At 44.2% G+C, this 16,680-nt stretch overlaps 1 protein-coding gene across 1 annotated transcript; it reads left to right on the top strand.

Moving 5' to 3' along the window:
- Positions 1–31: 31 nt before the first annotated feature.
- On the top strand, positions 32–15,588 carry NOTUM (notum, palmitoleoyl-protein carboxylesterase). Its single transcript, XM_080993756.1, has 11 exons — positions 32–905; positions 2,125–2,177; positions 3,567–3,662; positions 5,886–5,946; positions 6,922–6,980; positions 10,747–10,849; positions 11,570–11,761; positions 12,104–12,204; positions 12,688–12,835; positions 13,446–13,493; positions 14,305–15,588. Exons 1-11 carry the CDS (start codon positions 562–564, stop codon positions 14,609–14,611), a joined length of 1,512 nt encoding a protein of 503 aa, XP_080849882.1. The 5' UTR covers positions 32–561; the 3' UTR covers positions 14,612–15,588.
- Positions 15,589–16,680: the final 1,092 nt, after the last annotated feature.

The following is a 16,680-nucleotide window of genomic DNA, read 5'->3' as shown; positions in this document are numbered from 1 at the left end:
CCGCCCCCCGTTTCTGGTCCTCCTCGTGCGGTGGGGTGGGGGCGGAGAGGAGGGGGCGGGGACTGGCCGGCTGCTGCCGCCGCCCCACGCGGCGCCGGGGCTGGCGGCGCCCCCGGCGGGCTCCCCGTGCACTCCGTGCCCCTCTTGTCATGTTTGTGGTTTGGGACGAGGCGGCGAGTCCGTGCACCAAGAAAAGCCGCGCGCCCTCCAGCCCCGCCGCAGACCTCGGACAGCGCGGGCCCCGAGCACCGGCTCCCGCTCCCCACGCCGCTTTGCTCGCCGCTCCTTGGAGCCAGGGAGACGGGCCCAGAGCTGCCAGACCCTCGGCGAGGCGAGGCGAGGAGCAGGCACAGGCCGGAGCCCCCCAACCGAAAGCCCGCCAAGCGCCGCCCGCCAAGCGCCGCCAGGGGCAGAGCGCGCACCCCTCCGCTGCCTCTGCCGTCGCAGCAGCAGCAGCCGCCCGAGGCCAGGCGAGCAAGCGCCGATCGGCCGTCCAGCAAAGCGGCGGGCTGCGCTCACCGGCTCCCTCTCCTCCTTCCCAACAGGTGGCTCCGCGTCGCCATGGGCAGAGGGGCCGTGCAGATGCTGCTGCTCTTGGGGCTGCTGCACTGGGGCCCCGGCGGGGAGGGCAGGAAAAGCTGGAGGCGGCGTGGGCAGCAGCAGCAGCAGCAGCAACAACAACAACCGGCGGCGGGTCGGGAGCGGAGCGAGGCGGCTGGGCAGCCGGTGGAGAGCTTCCCATTGGACTTTACCGCTGTGGAGGGCAACATGGACAGTTTCATGGCTCAGATCAAGAGCCTGGCGCAGTCGCTGTACCCTTGCTCGGCGCAGAATCTGCACCAGGAGCTGAGGCTGCACATGCTGCTCAACAGCTCGGTCACCTGCAACGACGGCAGCCCCGCCGGGTGAGTGCACATGCCAAGCCTGACCCTTCTGCGATCTCCTTGCTTCGTCCCTGGCCCTTCAGGCACCTCCCCTTAGCCCATCTTCGTGGCTCCTGTGCTTAGTAGGAAGCGAAGAAACGTCTAAGAAAATAGAGCCCTTCTCCATCCTCTCTGCTTCTTTGCTGTCTCTTTTAATTTGTGCGCACAAACCCACGGCCACTTCCATCGGCGTGTGCTTTTGTGCTCTCCCGTTCCGTGCCCAACAGTTTTTCTTTTCTCAAGTTCATACCACTAAGAGTAAGAATCGGAGATGAACTTACTCTTAAACCTGTGCCTGAGGGCAGACAGAGCAAAAGTAGAAGTGGGTAGTAGGAAGAGAAAACTTTTTTGAATGCACCTATTATTATTTTCTTATTGTCCCTCATCACTTTAGTTCCTTGTATTTGCTAGATTTCCTTATACAGTAGTCTCAAGTTAGTAGCTCTCCCTTATTCCGAGGAATATGCTCTAGTCCAGAAAACAGGGACTTTGCAAAGCAGAGTAGATAAAAAAAGTTATCTCCCAGCAGTATAGTTCCTTGGGACTCTGTAGAATAGTCATTGAAGCTCTGCGGTGCCCCTGTTTCTTTTAGATCTCAGTTCAGCTACCACAGCCCCTCTAGTACGAGCTGCTTTCTGAAACAAGAACTCTGTGAGTTCTCAAACTAGCTCCACGCAGACTCTCTGTGTATGTGCTGAGCAAACATGGATAACATCACCCGCTTCTTTGTAAAGCACCATTTATGCGGAGGGGATGCTTGACAGAGCACGCACACGACTGTTTACTATTAATACCATTTGCTGGTCCCTCTCTGCTCCTTAGTACTTCAAAAGTGCTGAAACAATCCTTCCTAGTGTTCAAGCTCTGCTTCCACCATGTGGCCTTTGCTAAGAACGCAGCCAGTAACAGGTGGAATAACTCTTTCCTGCCTGGAAATACTTAGGAATGCTAGGAATTTGTTTAATGCATTTATTTTGGAGCAAGATGAAAGCCTGGCTCAGGGTCCCCGAGAAGGCCCTTTGATCAGACTTCGTTTGGAGCTCCTCTGACAGCCGTCCTGTTTCTTTCTCTTGTTCTTTAACCAAGTATTTTATGTAACCCTCTTGATATTATAATGAGTTGGTGTATCAAAGGGCTTGTGGCTGAGTGAGCCAGTCTCCCTAATTAAGTTCACGCTGCCTTCTGTTTGTTTTTATTTTAGCTACTACCTCAAAGAATCGAAAGGCAGTAGAAGGTGGCTGCTTTTCCTGGAAGGTGAGCTTGAGTTTTCTTTTAATTTATTTAAGCAAAGTTCAATCATTTTAGGCTCTTTTTGTAAAAAGTCGAGCGATGGCGGAAGAGCTTCCCAGCTGCTTTCTTCAAAGACTTATAGCGAGTGCTGGCTGCCTTCACTATAACCAATGTCTCCATCCTTTCCCCCCTTTTACGGTTTCATATGCCATGCCACCTGGAGGTTTGCTGGCAGCCTAACTACTCACCAAACTTTAATCAAAGCTACTTAGTCAATCTACTTCTTGCTGTTGTTTGCTTGCAATGTTACTTTTGGCGTTGTATTTCCTAGGTTTCAATGCATAGATGCAGTAAGTCTCCAAACAGATTTTGGTCTACACATATATGCTGTTTTCTCTAATTTTCTTCTGTGTAATATGAAATAAATTAACTGGTACTTACATTCCGGTCCTGAACTCATCATCTGTTTGGAAATGTCCCATTGCTTTTGATGGTACTGTGCTCCAAGAAATAGTGTTTTCAAAATTTTGCAAGTGACCGTATGAAACTGTGGCTAAGATTTATCGTTATTAATATAGTTACTTTTCACTACAGTATTTGTTACTAAAAAAAACAACAAAAAACCATTTTGCATGCTTTTGCCGTGCAAACATCTCAGCTAGAGAATTCTCTGCAGTTTACAGAAGTAGTGTTCTTTGGGTAATCGGTACTAAACACATGTGAGGTAGATGGATCCACATAGAGAAACAAGCATTTTTGGGTGCTTCTGCATAATAGTGCAAATCCAGGCCTGGTTGAAAGGTTGGACGTGCCTTTTCAGGCTCCTCAGAATATTAAATATAAGTTTGGCTAGATCTAAAACCGGAAGGCATCAGATTAATTCTCAGGAAAGTTAGATGTTGCTGAAAAGGCTTGTGGAAGTTAGCAAAATGTTCATAGGAGCACTTCAAGGCAGATCATGCTTTGGAAATGATGGCAACCTACCTTTTGAACATCCTTATGCTGTAAGTGGCTTTTTATTTTACAGCACATCCTGCTTTAAAATTTTACTATATTCAGAGATAGCACTGTGCAATGCAATCCTGCGCATGCTTACTCAGAAGTAAGGAACACTGTGTTCAGTTGGGGTTTCTTGGAGGGAAGCGTGCATAGTATCACAGTCTTAAAGTCACAACAGGATCCCACTATCACATTATGCTGGATATTATGTAAGTGTTATTATGCTTTTTAAAAATCCCACTGCATTATAAACCCTACTCTGTGGACCTAGGATGAGTAAAAAAATCAATACCTTCAATTAATTTAATGACACTAATAGTTTCTTATGCAAACTACAGTCTAAAGAGATGTAATAAGTGAAACAGGAAGAAATGGACACTATCCGATTCTTGCTTTGTTTCTTTTCTGAATCAGGAGGCTGGTACTGCTTCAACAGAGAGAACTGCAACACTCGGTATGAAACAATGAGGAGACTTATGAGCTCCAAGGAGTGGCCCACTACCAGAACTGGTAAATTCTTTATTCTCACCAACCTGGGATTTACTCTATTAATTATATATTGCTTCTACTTTCTACGTTTTAGTTTACTGGAGCGCCTTCCTGCTCCATTAAGTCCAAACCATGACAGCAGTGAAGCAGCATTCCATAATGCCATTTTAAATCAAACAGAGGAGACACTTCATGGTGCAGTTGCCACTGTGGAGAAAGTCCAGCCCTGTGCCCTAGCATTGCTGACTTATCTACAGTTAAGGAAGGATCATGGAACAGAGCTTTCTCTGCAGATCTGAGGGTGCACTTATCAGAGAGTATACTGCCCAGACCCGATATAAGGGCAGTTAACATATTGTAATGAGATGTTGTTACAGTGTGAGTATTTTTGAAATGAAGTGTTTTATCTGGAATGCTATGTCGCATTTTGAAATAGTTTTTAGTAGGCTTTTACGGTGATGCTTTGATAAGTGTTCCTTTCATTGTCTTCCTATTCTTGGTTTGGATACCTCTGTGGAAAATGGCTTTAAAAATTCAAATTGTTGGAAAAATGGACTTATACTATTTCTAGAAATCAGGAATGCTAATTTATATTGCATCTGACAGCAGAGCAGTACATATTCAAACAATGTGAATGAGAACTAAGGATAATTTCTTTTTTCTTTTTAAGTCCTGCATCAGTTTTCTCCCCTTCTTTTAGTTTTGATTCTTTCTGTTTTTCTCTGTATTGTCCTTTTATAAATAGTTATCATTATTTTTAATGGTGAAAAGCCACCTGACTGGAAGTGTATTGGACACCTGGGGGAAGAGCACACCTGGGAAAAGCAACCCATGAACACTTTCTGTGTCTGTACCTTCAGTAAAGTGGGCAGAGATGATAGTGACTCCCTCATCAGTTGCCTGTAGGGATTGCAATGAGTTGTAAATATCATAAATAAGTCATAAATCTTCAAGATATGGAGAGAGACCTGTTAAGCAAATTCTACCAGAGGCTTGTTCAAGACTGCATTCATCTTTACGGCTCCAGGAAACACAAACATCCCATAGGGTGTTATTCAGGGAGGATGAAGTAGATGCCACATTGTGAGCAGACATACAGGAGGGCTAAAGCCATCTGTTATTTTCCTTGCTTAGCACATTTACATAAGCACTAGTTCAGAAAAACAGCTGGCAGCCATGGGGGCTGGGATCAGGTATTGGTTTTTGGCCAGCACTTACAGTTGGTGTTGGGACCTCACTGCCTAATTCAGTCTTCCACATCCTGTTATCTTCCAGATGTGTGGAACTCCAATTTCCCATCAGCCCCAACCAGCAAGGCCAATGGACAGGGATTATCAGATACAGCCTTTCTCAACCTTGGGTCCCCATATGTTTTTGGCCTACAACTCCCATGATCCCTAGCTCACAGGACCAGTGGTCAGGGATGATGAGAGTTGTAGGCCAAAAACATCTGGGGACCCAAGGTTGAGAAAGGCTGCATAGAATCATAGAATTGTAGAGTTGGAAGGGACTCTGAGGATCATCTGGTCCAACCTCCTGCAATGCAGGAATATGCAGCTGTCCCATACGGGGATCGAACCTGCAACCTTGGCACTATCAACACCATGCTCTAACCAGCTGAGCTATCCAGGCTGATAAGCATTGTAGTTCAACAATTTCCAGAGGATCACAAGTTCCCATTCCTGTTTTGTTTTTTTTAAATCTGTTGTCTCTTTGGGTGGAGAGATTTGAAAAGAAGGTAGGGATCCTACATCTTTAATTCTTGTGTACTTCAGACTCTAGTGAAATATCCAACTCTATGATTCTACGTGTATGCATCTGCTTATTTGCCTGGAATAGGAATTGGCTTCTTATTTGAAATTTTAGAGTTTCAGTTTGGGAAGTGTATAATTTGTATCATTTTACCTCAGCCTCTCTTTCTTGATTCCCTTCCTCTTCTCTATTCCTTTGGCACAAAAATGGATACATTAGGGGATGATTTATTGGATACACTGTATTCTTTTAAATTCTGAGAAACTAGGAAATAATTTATTGTCTGCACTTTATTCTTGCAAATGCTGAGACCCACATACATAAGGCATTGGCCAGACTAAAGGCCTGTCCTTGGAGATATGTGTACAAAGTCCTTGCCTCTTTAGCATCTTTTGCTATTCTGTTACTTTCAAATGTTCTCCACACATTGCTGATTTGATATCTGACAGATGTTTTTCTTTTTGAATATATTTTTTATTCTCCCATTTACAGGAACTGGTATTCTGTCATCGCAACCGGAGGAAAATCCACACTGGTGGAATGCAAACATGGTGTAAGTAGGGGAATGATTGTGTGAGTTGGGAGGAACACAGCGGATGTGATGAAGCAAGCAATATACAGGGAGTGGAATCAAAGTCCTTTGTGGCTGTAAAATGTCAAAATGGGTAGGATAGCATAATTGACAACTTCAGTTTGTTTATTTGAGGGTATTTGTACCCCACCTACTAACCAAAGTTTTCAAGGCGGCTTACAGTATATTTCAAACACAGTAAAAGAGATGGTGATACAAATAGTCACTACAGCAAAGCAAAAAACCCACCATCCCTTTGTTCTCTGATGTTCCAGCAAATGCCATCCTATATAGTCAAATCTCCTGGCTGTTGAAGCAGCTAGAGTTCTATATAGTCCAGGAAGTCTTCACTGGGTGGCTGGTGCTGATGTCTCTCACAGCCCCAGCCATAGTGGTAGACACAGGAGGTACTGGGTGGAGCAAAGATGTTACCATGCCTTCATTTGCATTATATCCAGGAAGAGAAACTAAATGGAGAAAACAAGAATACCCCAAAAATCTTCTCCATCGATGTAGGAACATGGCAGGCGGATAAGGGTTTGGGACTACTTAAAAGTATGACATGGTTGCCGTAGCAAACACTGGTAATATGTAAGGGGCTGGCACATGTCTCCGTGCGTGCTGTGGACATGCACCAAACTGCGGGCAGTGACATATATCTGCATTTGGGCATGTGTGTTTCCTTTTCAGGCTTTATGCCTTTATCATGACAGTGGTGCACAGGGATATGTGCCTGTTTTGCAAAGTGTAAAACACACTGTTAATGTCCGTTAAACAAACACCGTGCTCCTTGAGTGAGTTTTTTCTGGGAGTATCCAGCTGGTACCATGAGATTTGAATGGGCATGAAATTGGTCTCTTTCCGACTCCCTTTGGGTTTAATTTGCTTGACCCCTGCTTGACCCCTCCCTGCATGTAAGAGGAATAATGGCGCTCACATATCTCTTGTCTCTTGCAGTTTCATCCCCTATTGCTCAAGCGATGTCTGGAGCGGAGCCTCTGCCAGGATTGAGAAAAGTGAGTGCTTCTGATAGGCTCCTGCTGCCAGACAGACATTATGCATTAAAGGGGATATGGCCCAACTTCTCTACAGTTATGCAAATGAAGAAATGGTTCTTGCCAATGGGCAGGAAGGAATAATAAATATTCTCCGGATAAAACATCCGCTTGCTAACTCTGCTTTGTCATGGTTCAGAGCCCCATCACGCAGCAGTAGCCTGAAGGGAATAGCTGCATCCTGAATGTCTGAGGCCCAGCCAGTCTGTTTAGCTAAATGTCCCCCACTCCTCCCCACTCCCCCCGCAGCAGCCAGGATTTGGTAGGGAAGAACTAAACAATGCCAGGATTCACAGACTGAATCATGAATGCTCCCAAGTATGGGTTTGAGGGACTTGATCACCTAAACCTATCACCAAAAAATGACACAGAGAGGCCAGAAGAAAACTTTATTTTGATGGATGTTGACCTAAATGCAGTTCAAAAGTTTGGGGCTACCAGCATCGTTGGCTCAGTAGGTCAAGTTTGGGGAAGCTTTGACTCTTCAGATGTTACTAATCTGCAACTCCCATCAGCTCCTGCAAGCGTAGTCAATGGCCATGGATAATGGGAGCAGCAGTTAAGAAACATCTGGAAGGGCAATGGTTTCCCCACAGCTGCAGCAGTTCAAATCTGAATCCTATTATAGTCCTTTCCTCTCATTAATTCACTGGTCTCTTCAGGATGACTCTTTTCCTCTTGGTGGCAACTGCTGATACCTTGGCTTGTCGGGTGCCTCTGGTAAAAAGATAGGGCTCCCTCGTGAACTTTTAATACCCTTGCAGGAGAGGGAGCTTCAGAAGCTGGCATGACAAGGTCCACCTGCTGAAATTCCCTCTTCTACAAGGTTGTTTAGAGCAGTGTTTCCCAACCTTTTTCCGACCGTGGCCCTTTTCCAATCCTGTTTCCTTCCTGTGCCCCCCTCTGGTGTAGCCAAGGAGGGGGACGGGGGTAGCTACCCCCCCAAATAAGTAAAAATCATTACAAATCTAAGGTTCTCTCTCCCAACTTAAACCCTGGCTACACCCATGCCCCTCCATCCTACCAGTAGAAAGGTAGCTATTTAAATGTTTTGTTTGTAAACAGAATATGCTTTATTTATAATTTATACAAAATACAATTACCAGTACAGTGGTACCTCAGGTTACATATGCTTCAGGTTACATATGCTTCAGGTTACAGACTCTGCTAACCCAGAAATAGTACTTCAGGTTAAGAACTTTGCTTCAGGATGAGAACAGAAATCGTGCTCTGGTGGCGCGGCAGCAGCATGAGGCCCCATTAGCTAAAGTGGTGCTTCAGGTTAAGAACACTTTCAGGTCACAGTACAGACCTCTGGGACGAATTAAGTACTTAACCTGAGGTACCACTGTACATAAAATGATAAGAACATAATGAAATATTGTTGAAGCAGAAAAACATAGAATCATAGAGCTAGAAGGGACCCCAAGGGCCATCTTTCTAGTGCAACCCCTTCAATGTAGGAAACTCAGCTGAAGCATCCATGACAGATGGCCACCCAACCTCTGCTTAGAAACCTCCAAGGAAAGACAGTTCAGAACCTCCCAAGGGAGATCCATCTTCCATGTGTTATAAAACGTAAACAACATTTATTTGACCCCAGTCATCTGACACAGAAGGGGAAACCTAAAGATACAGCCCAAAAGGTGCAAAGGGAGTTCTATATATATATGGGAGAATTTTAAAAAGCAAGTTGTCCTCACTGATCTGGTGCAAAAAGATCTTGTCACCTGGAGGAGCTCTGGCTGCCTAGATAAAGCACTATAGTCCCACACACCCTTACCTGGGTATAAGGCCCACTGAACTCTGTGCGGTTTTCTTCTGAGTAGACACTTAGTTATTTACTAGATGCTAGTCAGCAGCACCAGACGATCCCGCTTGGCTAGGCACTGGGATGGATTTCACCCCGTGCCTTGCAGAGCTGGGCTGACACTGCTGACGAGCCCTGCGCCCCTAGGCAACATCCAAAGGTCCCGATCTGGCTAGACACTGGGGTGGATTGCATCCTGTGCCTCATAGAGCCTGGCCCAGCACTGGCAACAGCAACAAGCAGCTCTGGCTCGCCCAGACTTACCCATTTCCACCCCACCACCGTACTTACCTGACCTGCTTGTGATTGGCCAAGTGGATAGCTAGCCAATCAGGATTTTAAAAAAAAATCTTTCTTTCTTTACTTCTCACTTCCCTCTGTGGCCGGCTAACCTGGTACATATTTTTCACCTGTGGCCCCTGTAGACTATGCGGGGGGGGGCAGGAGGCCATATGGCCCACCGGTTGGGAAACACTGGTTTAGAGGCACAGGGGTGCTGTCTCTTTTACCCTACTAATAACATATCACAACATAATGATCCTGCATGAGAATACTTAACATTTCACAATCCTGCCTCTTATAACAGTACAAGATTAACATCTGGTTCAATGAAGCATTTCTGACATAAAAAAGGACAGAGAAGAGAAGAGAAAAAAAAACAATATCCTTTATTCCAACAGACTATTTCAGTCAGTCAGCATTTTTGAAGTGGTTTGAGCAGATCTACTGCCTTGACTTCAGAGACATCGATAGAGGAAGTTATTTGAGCCACCAGTTTTGAGAGGGTGAGCAGATTCAACTGCCTTATCTGTATTTCCTTAAGAAAGAGTTTCTTGAAATACTTCAGGAACAAAGGATATTGTTTTTCCCCCCTTACACTGCTGATCTTGGCGTTTCCCAGGTAGCATTGGTCCTCAGGTGAGCACCATGGTAGCCATAAATTTGAACTGCAGGTGCATCTAGTGCTTCCACTGGCCTTGTGTGTAACTTCAGAGAGCCAGGATTGGTTGCCACCGTTTTAGGCTGTGTGTGTATCTTTTCTCTTTGCCGTAAAGACAACAAAGGGATTTCTGATACATTAAAAACTTGACAGTTCCCCTATGGCATAAGCTTTCACCACATAGGTAAATCAAAAACCAATAATAATGGATCTTCACTTGTTATGTTGTGGAAGGTTGTTGAGCTGCTGTTCTGTCTTTTGCCTAGAGGTGGTAGCATTTCAGAGATGGGAGATATAACCTTCTGCAAAATTACGTTCTAGTGATTTTAGGGCTGAGACATCAGGTAACGAAAGATACTGAGTTCTTCTAGCAGAAACCCACACAAGAGCCTCTGCTTGTGAAGTGGGACTTTCCTCTCTCCCACGAAATTGCCTTGGCGGAGACGTATCAGAAGGACAAGCCGGGACAGTGTGCAGGAGAAAGAGAGGGGAAGATGGTTCTGTCTGGCAAGCTGAAATGCTCATGCTGATGGAACAATTGCTGTGGTACTTTGTTAATTCCTCTCAGTACACCTGAGGTACATGGCTAGACCCACAAGCACCAGCCAGGTTCCCACAGAATTTTGTTTGCAACAGACCTATTTTTAAAAAACCAAAATCTAATTACATTTAAATTCAGCCTCCCCTTCAAGGAGTTCAAGGCAGCACCCACGGTTCTCCCCACTCCATTTCATCCTTGCAACAAGGTTAGGCTGAGAGATACTGCGTGGCCCAAGGTTACCCAGAGAGCTTCATGTCTGAGTGGCAACCCTGCTCTCCCAGGTCCTAGTCTGAGACTCTATAAAGATGTTGTCTGTTCTTCCAATTTATATAGGCCACAAGCCTTCAGTAGAGAGGAATGGGAAAATGTTTTAATTAATCTGCAGCTTAAGCAATTTTGTTTACTGTGAACTTTTTTCTTTTCCTCCTCCCCACAGATGAATTTGTCTTCATGGGTGCCCTTATCATTCAAGAGGTTGTAAAAGAGTTGGTGGGAAAAGGTCTTGGGAATGCCAAAGTCCTCCTACTAGCAGGAAGCAGGTGCGTGTATACAAGGACTGTCTAGAAAGTGTCGTGTGTGTGTGTGTGTGTGTGTGTGTGTGTGTATGGGGGAAGATTGCCGATTGACTTGTTGGTGATGGGCATGACTTTTATACCACAGGCCCCCTTGCCCTCTTGATGGAAAAAAGTGCTGAAGTTAACAAAGGCTACCATTATCTTGATTTCTGCATATTTGTGATTGTCTTACTTTGTGGTGTTAGAAGATGCATTTCAATATGCTTCTTGAACAGTAGCAGCACTTTTGGGTGAGGAAGAAGGGAGATTCTGTGTGAGATTCCAGTAATGTCCACAACCGATGCCGTAATGCTGCATGCATAGGATTGCACTGTCAAGATAATGCAACCCTCTAAGGCAGGATTGGCACCATCCCAATTCTTTTATTCAGTAGCTTCCTATCTTGCCACATTCCTTAACAAATCAAAATGGTCATAGTTATCTGTGCAGTTTTATTTGTCTGAAGCATCTTTGGAATATAGCCAATATATAAGGTTAAAGGTTTAATTACAATCAAGCAGTAATTTTTGTTATATAAAAAAATGCAAATGAGCACAATTTACAAAAAGCACACTAGAAGAGCACCCTATGAATTCAGATGTGGATGACAGGTGTTTAGAGAGGCATGGCCCTTCTGTAAGCAATCCTGAATATGTCTGTGGTTGTGTTACAGTCTCATTTGAAAGACTGATGCTGTCATTGCAGTGCTGGTGGAACGGGGGTGCTCCTGAATGTAGATCGAGTAGCTGAGCAGCTGGAAGAGATGGGGTATCCTGGGATTCAGGTCCGTGGCCTTGCAGACTCTGGATGGTTCTTGGACAATAAACAGTATCGTAGAACAGACTGCATTGATACCATAACCTGCGCCCCTACAGAAGCCATCAGGAGAGGAATTAGGTATTGAATTATTCTAAAGTATCCTTTTCAAGACTGGGCAGAGACACCTAGTCTTCCTTTCTTTTTGTAATTATAAGAAGTACCTTTAGCTGATGAAGTTCTATTTGGAAAAGAAATAATATTAATGAAATGTGGCTGAGTAGAAGGTGTCCCCCCCCCCCCATAGTAATCTGGCACGAAAGGAAGACAAGTATAATTTTCTTCTTGCTGAAATGTATGATGTGTTCAGTTTGCAGCTCTGCTGCCCTCTGCTGTCTGTAATTTTTGTAACTTGCACATTTTTGGATCTCCGCTGCAGAACAAGCTGCTGTAATTAACTCTTGTTATCATGTCATCTTTCAGGTATTGGAACGGACTTGTTCCTGAACGCTGCAAGATGCAGTTTAAAGAGGGAGAGGAATGGAATTGTTTCTTTGGCTATAAAATTTATCCCACACTGCGATGTAAGTATGAAACGGAGAGTTTTCTGCTTTCTGTTTGCTGATCTGAAATGCGCTTCAGAAGATTCCTCATTATCAGTATTAGCAAGGGCCAGCAGTGTCAACGCATTGAAGACTTTAATGGATAGTCATGTGCCTTTTAACAGAAAGAATTTCTGACTCCCAGTTGCTTAGCAGTAGCAATGGCTAAGTGAATTGTTGGATTTGAATAAATATTACCACTCAGAATAGATGTTCCTTGAGATGCTGAAGGAATGCTGACAACTTAGTTTTATAAACAAAACCTACTACATTGTTAAGAAAGGATTCCATTCCCTATTGCAGTAACACACCAGAATCAAAATAACCTTGAAAGATAAGAAAGTGTATTCTTAAATTTCTGCCTCACTGACTAAAATTGTGCATTTTAAGCTTTAGCTGATTAAACCAATGGAAGTTTGCATCCCTGATAATGGGGAAACCTTTCCTCAATTCTTCTTGCTGCAGGTCCTGTGTTTATAGTACAGTGGCTCTTTGATGAAGCCCAGCTCACCGTGGACAATGTACATTTGACTGGCCAGCCAGTGCAGGAGGGGCAGTGGCTATACATCCAGAATTTGGGTCGTGAACTTAGGAACACCCTTAAAGATGTGACGTTAGTCTTGCCTCTTCTCTTTTCCTAAATACTTTCCAATATGTTCTTCTAAATATGTGGTCTGGAAACCACATTCTTTTTAAGATCACTGTGTGGTTTTTGTTTTGTTTTTAAATTGAGAACTTCCAATATCCTAACAATAAGGCTACATATACGCTATACATTTAAATCACCTTTCCCTGCCTTAAAGAATTCTGGGCACTGTAGTTGGTTAAGGGCTGCTGGGAATTGTAACTCTGTGAGGGGTAAACTACGGTGCCCACAATACTTTGTGGGAAATAATGTTTTTTGGATGCACTTTAAAGGTATAGTGTGGACTTAGCCTAAGACACTTTGTCAGATAAATTCTCGAATTACTGTCTACATTCATTCTGTGTTAGGAATCTGGTTTGTTTTGTAAGCCACCAAAAACAATTGGAGGAAATTTTGCTTGAAATTCGCTGCCGATCTTGTAGCAGCCACTGTGTCCAGTCACAGTTGTCTCTACAAATAAAGCCCAAAGCCGTATTGTGAGGAATGACCAAACACTGGGTTGCTGGGAAGGAAATGTATCAATATTTTGCATTGCTCCTATCACACCTATTCTATATCTTGTTCTTTTCTGCTTCAGTGCCAGCTTTGCTCCTGCTTGTTTGTCTCATGAGATCATCACACGCAAGTAAGTACCTAGGTTGGGGAGATGAACTCTCCCTCTTGCTTTGTACTTTCTCCTATTTGCGGGGGTTACGGTGCAGCCCTAGCCATGTCTACTGAGAAGTAAGTCCTATTGAATTCAGTGGGATGTACTCCCAGGGAAGTAGGGTTAGGATTATAGCCTTGGTACCGAAGAGAGCACCAGGGAAGACCGTTCCCCAGCCGCCCACTTGGGAAGGCTCACTAGAAAATGGCAAAAGGTCCTGATAAGCAGAAGTAATTGCTCCTACATCTTGAGGAACTTCTTTAACCCTCTAGGAGCCAATGTAAGTTGACGCAGAGACTTCAGCGGCATTGCAGAACGCCCACATTCTCACCGATACTATTTCTGTGCTGCATCTGTCAAGAGCTTACTCTGTCCCCTTCCTTGCAGACACATCACGATGGCATAATGCCTGCATGTGACTTAGGTCCATGTTCTTGGTGGCCAGTGGGAGGAAATCAGTGTAGCGCTGTGGCAATTGTTCCATCAGCGCAAGCATTTCAGCTTGCCAGGTGGAACAACCCCCCCCATCCCTCTCTCCATGTGTTGTTCGGGGGGGGGGGGTGTTCTCCTGAACTTCCCCAATCCAATTGTGTGGGGCACCTGGGAAGGGAGGAACCCCATTAGTGGAAGTCTTTTTGCGAGCTTCCACTAGCAGAACTTGTCGACGGAATCCCATTTTGAGCAGCTGTTCTTCTGATCACAGCCTTTCTATTTTGGAGCGTGCAAAAGGTTAAGCACTAATGAACATGAACAATAATAGTGATGCAACTTGTGTGGTTTGTGTCTGCAGTCATTGGACAGACATCCAAGTGAAAGGGACCTCTTTACCCCGCGCCCTGCACTGCTGGGATCGCAGCCTCCACGACAGCAACAAGAATGGGAAAACTCCACTGAAAGGCTGCCCTGTCCATCTGATTGACAGCTGTCCCTGGCCACACTGCAACCCCTCATGCCCTACCATCCGGGACCAGTACACAGGACAAGAGATGAACGTGATCCAGTTTCTCATGCATATGGGGTTTGATGTGCAGAAGATGGCGCAGCAGCAGGGTCTGGAGCCCAGTAAACTGCTGGGGATGCTGAGTAGTGGTAGCTAGGAGAGTTTTCCACTAAGGAGGACTGCATGACTGCGTATAGAGCAGGAGCCTTTTAGCTCCCCTCTCAAACTTCCTGCCCTCCTTGCTCACTTTCATAACATAAGCATCTACACAGACACATACAGGCACAAGTCATGCACGCACACTCTGGCACAGTTAGTATTATCAGGATAAAATGAACACCAGTTGATTGAAATGTTACCTCTACTTCAGGGGACAGTCTCAGCTAAGCGTCACCTCTGTCTGCAATAATTCACTAATGGTCTGCAGGGAATGCATAGAAAATCACGAACCCTCTCCAGAGTTAAAAGGACTGTATACTTTTTGCCTTTTCCAAGAACTTTTCACACCATGAGACTGACAACAAAAGGTGCTTTGGGGGGAAAAAAAAGAAAAGCACTGGATTATTTGTCCAATTAGAAATGATGAAGGTATAGCTGATTATATGACTTCCTGGAGGCCAGCATCTCACGATGTAACATAATAATGTACAAACCGAGCACACAGGCTAGAAAAGGACTTATCTTGTACTCAATTTACTTTTGTATTATTTTATAAAATGATTTTTATTAATTTTTAAAGAAATAAGCAAGAAATATAAGATTAATGATATTGTTTTGTAACATATTTTTTTAAATAATGAAGAAAAAACACCTTGTGCTATTTTTTGGCAATGTGAAAATATTTATTTTAATATGTAAATGCTATTTATAAGGGCTGACCCAAGATATCCTCACATGTTGTTGTAAAGTTGTAAATACTTCTCCTTTGGAAAGGTTTTCCTTCTGATCACATATGTGTGAGAAAGGGCAAGGGTCAGCAGTGGCATTATTATTATTATTATTATTATTATTATTATTATTCAAATTGTTTATTAGATCCCCATGACTCTTTTGAAGTATGTTTCTTGTTGTTTGTGAAAGGGGGAAAGATTACCAACCACACCCTCAGTAAAGAGCTTTTATCCTTCCTGCTCACCTACGTTCTCTCCATCTTTTGTTCAGAGAGGACTGTGTCCTTACCTGTGAATCAGATCCTGGAGATATCCCAGATAATTTCTGCCCTTAACAGTGGAGTAGCTGATTTTGAAGTATATGGATGTTACTGCTCAGAAATAGCCCATCACTTTTCTTCTGTGCTGTTAAATTTCAGTTGCAGCATTATGTCATTAAAAGCTTCCATACTTGTCAGGGTTGAGAGCTAATGCAAATTCCAGACTCCTTCCAACACCAAGCAAGGACTTGGCAGATATTCTGCAGTCAACTCTGGCTTGATTTCCAGGAACCAACTCACATCTGGTTGAGCCTTTTCTCTCTGGACTTTAAGGATGTAATAATAATAATGGAAATGAAAGGAATAGAAAGGTGCCCAGACATATTTTTTTCCAGTTGCGAGGCACCCTCATATTATCAAATGAGTACATTATTGTCACCTCCCTCTAATTTACTTCAGATGGTCGGAAACAGAATCACATCACCATTGGTTACTACAGGTAAGCAATTTTGGTTTTGAGTCTCATAGGTCTTGCAAGCCCTTAATCTCCTGTACTCCTTCCCTAGCTAGGAAGCCCTAGTAGGTTAAAAGATAGGAGAAGATCAAGCTGTTGCAATGCACTAGACTATTTACAATCATAAGGATTGTTTATTTAAGACCAAATGCAAGAACTTAATCCATAAAGTTTTTTGTTTTAAAGGTAATGTATAAAATACGTGCCCTAGGCAGACAAATGGCAGAAAAAGGATGCAGGAGTTGTTGCCATTCCAGCTGATCACAGTGAAAGTAAATGCTGGGTTGGATTCTCCCAGTCAGATAGTGGGAGGAGATGCAGCAAAAAAGGGCAGGGGAAAAAGCAGCCTTCAATGATGCATAGTTAGCTGAGAGAGGCCATGAGCCTTGAAATGAACTGCCCCAGATCTTAGCTCAGTGATAGAGCACAAGAGGTCCAAGGATTTCCAGATAGGACTAGGAGAGACCCTTGTCTAACATCAGGGGTCAGCAACCTTTTTCAGCCGTGGGCCGGTCCACCGTCCCTCAGACCATGTGGTGGGCCGGACTATATTTTGGGGAAA

This window comes from Podarcis pityusensis (assembly GCF_964106645.2).
Source record: "Podarcis pityusensis genome assembly, chromosome: 2".
Taxonomy (NCBI): Eukaryota; Metazoa; Chordata; class Lepidosauria; order Squamata; family Lacertidae; genus Podarcis; species Podarcis pityusensis.
This window is presented reverse-complemented; position numbering and strand designations above follow the sequence as displayed.